This window comes from Argentina silus (assembly GCF_951799395.1).
Source record: "Argentina silus genome assembly, chromosome: 3".
Classification (NCBI taxonomy): Eukaryota; Metazoa; Chordata; class Actinopteri; order Argentiniformes; family Argentinidae; genus Argentina; species Argentina silus.
This window is the reverse complement of record NC_139657.1, coordinates 13,960,042-13,967,541: the sequence shown is the minus strand read 5'-3', so window position 1 is coordinate 13,967,541 and position 7,500 is coordinate 13,960,042. Positions and strand designations below refer to the sequence as shown.

At 46.9% G+C, this 7,500-nt stretch overlaps 1 protein-coding gene across 1 annotated transcript in view; it reads left to right on the top strand.

Moving 5' to 3' along the window:
- Nucleotides 1–7,500, top strand: part of magi2b (membrane associated guanylate kinase, WW and PDZ domain containing 2b) — a gene marked incomplete at both ends in the record, with an annotated part of 53,781 nt that overhangs the window by 25,417 nt on the left and 20,864 nt on the right. The window contains 4 exons of the mRNA XM_083667283.1: nt 1,032–1,151; nt 2,568–2,792; nt 4,280–4,508; nt 6,657–6,736. Coding sequence (XP_083523409.1) covers nt 1,032–1,151; nt 2,568–2,792; nt 4,280–4,508; nt 6,657–6,736 — 654 coding nt within the window. The remainder of the gene's footprint in view (nt 1–1,031; nt 1,152–2,567; nt 2,793–4,279; nt 4,509–6,656; nt 6,737–7,500) is intronic.

The window sequence follows — 7,500 nt, the reverse complement described above, 5'->3', positions numbered from 1 at the left end:
TATAGACAATCTAGGACTACCAGCTCTCATCCAAATCTGGCAAGATCCCTTATTCCATTAGCTAACATTTGCCATTTGAGTCTAAATGACGCTGATATTTAGCTAGCTAAGATAGCGAGCTTGCTAGGCTAGCCAGAATCAAACATATGGCTACCTGATAGCTATGACACGTCTACTGCAGCTAGCTAGCTAGCAAACAAACCAACCTTGATATGTGTTCTTAAGTTTGTTTTCGACGTCTTTGCTGTGGAAAGTGTATTAACTTTGGGTTTGCACAGCTCACATGTGAACACATACATCTTTTCGGTGGAATTGGTTAGTTTCATAAATGTGCTTAAGTATGGCCGTGTGTTTCTGTGACGTTTTGGTCCTGGCCCACATTGTACTGCGACTCATACTAAACCGTTTGTGTTACAGAAGAAGGTGCACAGCTGAGTTAAATCATACATACATAATATTGAGCCCTCTGATTGGCTGTTAAATAATGCATGGAACAGAATAAGGAATGGTTCAAACACATCAAACACACGTTCCATTCCATTCCATACATTACAATGAGCCCGTCCTCCGATTTCTATCTCCACCAGCCTCCCCTGATATACAGTTCATGTTATCTTTTCTATGTTGACGTTACTTGAACATTGTATTGAGATTGTTTCTGTGCCACAGTCAATATGATGCCAACCCACTGAGTAAAGTCAATGCTAAAGTTTAATTTGTTGGAACTCAGTGATTGAAATTGAAACGTGATTGAAAAATGTTATTGATGTTACAATACCAGCTTACAGTATATGGGATTGAAGGTCATTGCACATCTGTGAGTGTGTGCGCATGGATTTGTACTTTAGTTCTCATATGGTTATCAATCAGTCTTACAACAGCATGCAGTTATGAAATGGGTTTGTATCATTATCAGAATTGATGACTTTTCCTACTTTCTTCCCTCTCTTTTCCTCTTCTCTGCATCTCCCATTCCTCCCCCATCCCCCCCCCCCCCCCCCGTGTTCCCCAACTTCTTCATCTCATTGCAGGTACTACCAGGCAGCCTAAGGAGGGGGAGGTGCCAGGGGTGGACTATAACTTTGTGAGTGTAGAGCGCTTTATGGAACTGGAGCAAAGTGGAGCCCTGCTAGAGAGTGGAACCTATGAAGGTAAGCCTTGCTTGTAGTCAGGTGCTTGGAGATATAAAGTGAATGACAGCAAAGGGTTGCCATGTCACAGTTAAACCATAATTAGGGTGTCATGACCGGGGCTTTGCCTTCCGTGCCTCGTTGAAGCTAAACCGGAACCTCAGTGTGAGGACAGCTGAATCAATGAAGACAGCCAGGACATTACATTGTGTCCTATCACCGGACAGCCTCTTCCTACTCCTCCTCCACCTGGCTTACATGTTTGATTCTTAGTGGATATCTTCGTATTCGGCTTCTATGTATTCAAAGGGCATATGCCCACATTGCTTGGATGACTCATCTCTTCTCGGTGAAGGATAGGTTGGATTGATGTCATCTCCATGTACAAGGCTGTGCATCGGGTTTTCCGCCCTGTCAGGGATATATGTACAGATGGAGGATTTACTGGTTCAGTTGCCCTGTAGCAATGTGTGTATGTTTGCGTGCGTGCGTGCGTCACTTATACAAAGCTGAGCCCCACTAGGAGAAACTGCCTCTTTCTAGGTGGCTATGCTGGAGGCACTTACGTCTCTATTTGTAATGCACATTGAGAGAGAGAGAGAGAGAGAGAGAGAGAGAGAGAGAGAGAGAGAGAGAGAGAGAGAGAGAGAGAGAATCTGCCAGGTTTCTGTTTCTATGCTACTGTCCTCTTCTGCTGTTGTTGCGGCTATTATTGTTATTATGTGTGGTAGAGGGTTTTAAGGGTGGAAGACAGGAGTGTGTGTGTGTATATGCCCGTGTGTGTGAGAGAGAGAGAGGGGGGAGGGTGGGCACTAGACCTTCTCACAGCCTGTAATTAGAGTCTCTCCTGCTGGGATGAAAGGATGCCAATGTCCCTGGACTCTGCTCTTGCTTGTCTTTGTCTTCTTACCCTCTCATTCAGCTCTCTTTATCTTTCTCTTCTTCTGCCTCGCTGTCTCTCTGCTCCTCTCTTTCGCTCATTCGCTCGCACTCTCTGTCTCTCTCCCTGTTGATGGATAATAAAATTAGACGCCTCTGCCTCTCACTCACGCTCAATATTTAATCATAAATATTTCCCCTGACAGAGAAGATTTCATTATAATTCCAGATAAAATACCCATCTCCTATAGTGATGCCTTTTTTTTCGGCTTAAGAAGTAAATAACGAGAAAGGAAATCCACCTGGCAATGTACTGTCTATTGAAGAAGCAATCTAAACAAAGCCATAATGTCATCATTTTAGCGTTTTGCATGTCCATAAAATAGCCACCTGCTCTCATGCTGACGTTTCAGCTCCTCTCCCGACTCTTGTCCTCTCAGCCTGTTTGTGCCTTTAGACACCAAATCGGTGTCCCTCAGACACTCTGAACTGTGATGACAACTTCACAAACCCTAACCCACCCCCCTCTCTCTCTCTCTCTCGCTCTGTCAATGTTAGATAACTTCTACGGCACACCCAAGCCCCCAGCAGAGCCCTCCCCGGCGGCCCCTCCTCTGAATGTGAGTGAAGCCTTGCTGCCCGGTGCCCGGCCCAGCGCCCAGGGCAAGAGGAAGAGGAACCAGTCCGTCAGCAACATGGAGCAGCGCGCCAGCCTGGAGCCCCCCGAGGAGGAAGAGGAGGAGAGCCCCGTCGTCAACGGCAACGGGGTGGCCATCACGCCAGGTGAGGGATGGAGGGAGGGGAGATGGGGAATGAGGGAATGGGGGAATGGGGGGGGGGGGGGCGGTTGTCGGAAGACGGTCATTGATCACTTAAGTGGCCGTCAGAGCAGCTCTGGTGTCGGTGTGTGTGTGTGTGTGTGTGTGTGTGTGTGTGTGTGTGTAGGCTGGTGGAGGTGGAGGTGGAAATCGGCAAATTCCTTTCCATGTATCCAACTTCTCCCTCCACCAGCTACCGCGGGTGTGTGGGTGTGTGTGTGTGCGTGTGTGTGTGTTACTCCTCAAGTGCTGTTTCCCCTGCTGCCCGCTGTCCACACATACAGAGAATCAATAGCAGATCCAAGCAGATAACTGTCCCATAGATCTTATCTAACCTCCCGTGTGTGTGTGTGTGTGTGCCTGTGTGCCTGTGGGCCTGTGCCTGTGCGTTTCCATGTTTTGTGGGGGAGGGGTTGACTTACTGTATAGAGGGTTTCCAGTGTGTACTATATGTGCATGCATGTGTGAGTGTGTGCATGTATGGGCTTGTTCTTCTCAGATACACACACACACACATAAACAAACACACACACACACACACAAACACACACAGGGGAATACAGTATTAAAACTACTTCATATGTAGGGCACCTTAACCTCTACCTTCCTCTGTCCTTATTCTCATTCTGGGTTTCGCCCTCTTTCTCTCTCTCTCTCTCTCTTTCTCTCTCTCTCTCTCTCTGTCCCTCTGTGTCACTCTCTCTCTCTTCTGTTCTCTGCATCTCTCATACTCTCAATGTTCTCCCTCTTTTGCCCTTTGTCCTGGATTCTATTAATACTACTCAGTCACAACTCTGTCCCTCTGTCTATCCCCTCTGCTTCTCTCTCTCTCCTCTCCCAATCTCTGTATTCCCTCTTCCTCCCTCCCTCCCTTCACTTGCACCCACCTCACTGTCGCTAGCGCCTCCCCCCTCCCCCCCCTCTCTGACTCACTCTGTCTCTGACCCCTAGTCTTCATCTGTCTCTGTCCATCTCTCTAGAGATCTTTGACATGCATGCTCCCTCTTTTTCTCTACTCTTGCTGTTGCCTTGTCTCCTCTATTCTCTGTCTCTCTCTTTCTCTCTCTCTTTCTCTTTCTCTTTCTCTTTCACTCTCCTCGAGGTCTGTGGCTCTGCAGTGGCCCGACTGTGACTCACCCTGCGTGTGTGTGTGTGTGTATCAGGGGAGGCTGGTGGAGGTGCTGTAGAAACTGGAGGACGAGCTTGTTTGATACCGTTCCATCCATTACATTGAGCCCATCCTCCGGTTTCTACTTCAATCAGCCGCCACAGGTGTGTGTGTGTGTGTGTGTGTGTGTGTGTGTGTGTGTGTGTGTGTGTGTGTGTGTGTGTGTGTGTGTGTGTGTGTGTGTGTGTGTGTGTGTCATAGAAAAACAGAGAGGGTAGTAGAGAAGTAACATTGCATGTAATAGAATGCACTGTAACGTGTGTGTGTGTGTGTCTCATCCACAGAGTCCAGTGAACATGAGGACAAGAGCACGGATGCCTCGGAGGAGGTTCCTGTGGAGCCCCCCAGTCTGCCCCCTCCCTTCATTGAGCCCCCCATGGAGGGAGAGGAGCTCCCCAAGTCTCCCCCTAAATCCCCCCCCAAACTCCCAGAGGGGGATGACGAGGAATTAGGCCCCCTGCCTGATAACTGGGAGATGGCCTATACCGAGAAAGGAGAGGTCTACTTCATAGAGTACGTGACAGAGTGTGTATTGTTAATCGTGACCCTGCAATATTTTAGTAATGACATCGTGGTCAAAACAAAAACAAATCAAACTAAATGTTGCGTGTGTATGTGTATGTGTATGTGTATGTGTGTGTGTATGTGTATGTGTATGTGTGTGTGTGTGGGTGTGTGTGTGTGTCGGTGGGTGTGTGTGTGTCGGTGGGTGGGTGCATGTGTGCGTGTGCTTGCCTGCACCATTTTGAGTGTACTTTGTGACTTTGACTAGTGCTGCTGTTTTTTCAATTTAAGTGGCTTTATGTGACCACACACACACACCCACACACACACACCCACACACAGAGCTGTTGCCCTCACTCTCTCCATCTCTAATTAGGAGCTGAGGGCTAATTAAAGGACTGATGGCCATTTAATTCACCTAAAACATCAACCCTCCTCTCTCTCTCTCTCTCTCTCTCTCTCCCCCCCCCCCCCCCCCACACACACACACATATTTTAATACTTTATTTGGGTTCACCGAAAAGCATTACATCAAAGAACCCAAAATAAACAAAGGTCATACTGTACAGATTATCATGTATACAAGTAGCACAGCTAAGCTTCCCACAACAGCTGACAATAATAATAATATCTTGTAAGCGGCTTGGCTTTTTTCTTTGGGAGGCCAGCAATTTGCAGGCCACGTACTGTCAGGTAATACACATGTCCAAGGCTGCCAAATATTAGTATTACCAGCTGACACCTGAAGCCAAGGCCACTAATACGTGTGACATGGGGTTGGTATTTTAACAGTTTGGTAGAAAAGGCTTCTTCCATGTAAAGATGGAATGAGCAGCCTACTTCTAATATGGTCACCTCTCCTTGGCTTTCATCATCAACAACAACAACAACAACATTGTCAGGTGTATTTGGCACATTAGAAAAAACAGTCATCATTCTCACTGAACCAACTTGCCATAACACGGGAATATTTGTGAATGTTAACTGTTGATGGTGATGCCTGTCTAACTTCACCAGCAATAAGGTCAAGAACGCGGTCACGCCTGGCTGGTATGCATGGCAGCCATTAGTGATATGTGCCACTGACTCCATTTGATACACATTGGGGTGCATAAAGGGGTACACCAAAAGGCTCATGACTCAGGGTACCAGAGTGCTAGGTTATACTTAGTTGAACCTGTAACCTTGCTTTAACAGTAAAGTTAAATACAGTATGTCCTTGCCTATGGCAGAATTGTCATCAAAGTCCAGAGCAGCGAGTTTCCCCTGCAACCTTAGGTCAGTCCGATGTTGCATTAGCTGCTTCTGTCGTCTGCTGAGAAGAGTTGTCCTTGATGATGTCTTCTGTAGCTCCTGGGAGGTTCCGTCACGGGTGACCATAGTCTCCACAACAACACAGGGGTGAAGACACTGGTTCCATTTTCACACACACACACACACACACACACACACGAAAGGGGAATTTGCTAAGTTTACTAAAATGAGTGTAACATTAGTTAGAAGAACTAACATTAGTTAGTTTCTGTCCCCTGAACATAGTCTTTGTGTCAGGTTTAGGTGAAATTCATGGTTTACTCATTTGTTTCTGAGCCACTGTTACCTAGGAACCATGTACTCTAACGTATGATGTCATTTGGTTTAATAATCCCTTAAAGGTAGACTCTGGGATATGGCGTTACGCCTGTGAAAACAGAGCAACATTCATCAAAGATATTGCAGTAAACAAGAGCGTCCACTCGTTTCACTGCCCTCCAACATAAGATGGCCAAACCCATTCAAATCTGCAGTGTCATCTTTTCCTCCCTTCTCTAAAATGTCTTTGGTTTGGACTTGGATTTTTAACTTCAGATGTTCGCTCTGTCGCAACACGTTCTATTCTCTAGTCTGTTGCAACTCCGATTTTGAAAGTCTCAGGCAATGTCACCCCGCAAGTTTTGTTATGATGTCATACCCCAGAGTCTACCTTTTAAAATTGTACTGTCAACTGATATCTATCCTCCTCTTTGTCTTAAACCCTCTGTCTGTCTGTCTTTCATTCCCTCTCTGGGTTATTCACAATCAATACTCCTCTCTCTCTCTCCTCCTCTCTCCTCTCTCCCTCTCCTCCTCTCTCCCTGTCTCCCCTCCATCTCTTTTATCTGTCTATCTTCCCTCTAGTCACAACACTAAAACCACATCATGGCTGGATCCTCGGCTGGCAAAGAAGGCTAAGCCACCGGAGGAATGCAAAGAAGACGGTGAGTTATTTTTTATGATTAAGTTGTACATTGTAGGTGTGTGTGTGTGTGTGTGTATGAGTGTGTAGGGGGGGGGGGGGTCTCTCTTGCCATATTCCCAGCCCTCTATCAGTGTGTGAGTTATTCACAATCAATACGCCTCTCTCCCTCTCCTCCTCCCCTCTCTCTCTCTCTCTCTCTCTCTCTCCTCTCCTGCTCTCTCCGCTCTCCCTCTCTCCTCGCCTCTCCTCCTCTCTCCTCTCTCTCTCTCTCCTCTCTCCTCTCCTCCTGTTTCCTTGCTTTCCCGCTTCTCCTCTCTCCGTCTCTTCCTCTGCCCAATAAACGGTCTGCCTGTGAGGGGAATTCTAATAACACTAGTCTGCTAGCACAACACCCTGCTCTCTGCAAAGGCTCTCTCTCCCTCTATACCTCTGTCACCTCTCTGTGCCTTTATAGATCTCATTCCGTCTCTCTCTCTCTCTCTCTCTCTCTCTCTCTCTCTCTCTCTTTCTGTCTTTCTCTTCCTGTGGACAGAACAAAGAGAGTTGAGATCAGCAAGGATATGATATTAGGACATCGGAAAGGAAGGGTATGAAGGATATAGCAATGGTAGGGAATAGGACATAGGAAAGGAAGGGTATAGGGCAGGTAGATAATGGAATCGGACTATACTATACGTATACTATACGTACTATAGTATTGGGATGCAGCCTTGGTGGTGTTGTTGTTACTGACTGGCTGACTGCCTGACTGACTGAATGGCTGACTGACTGACCGAATGGCTG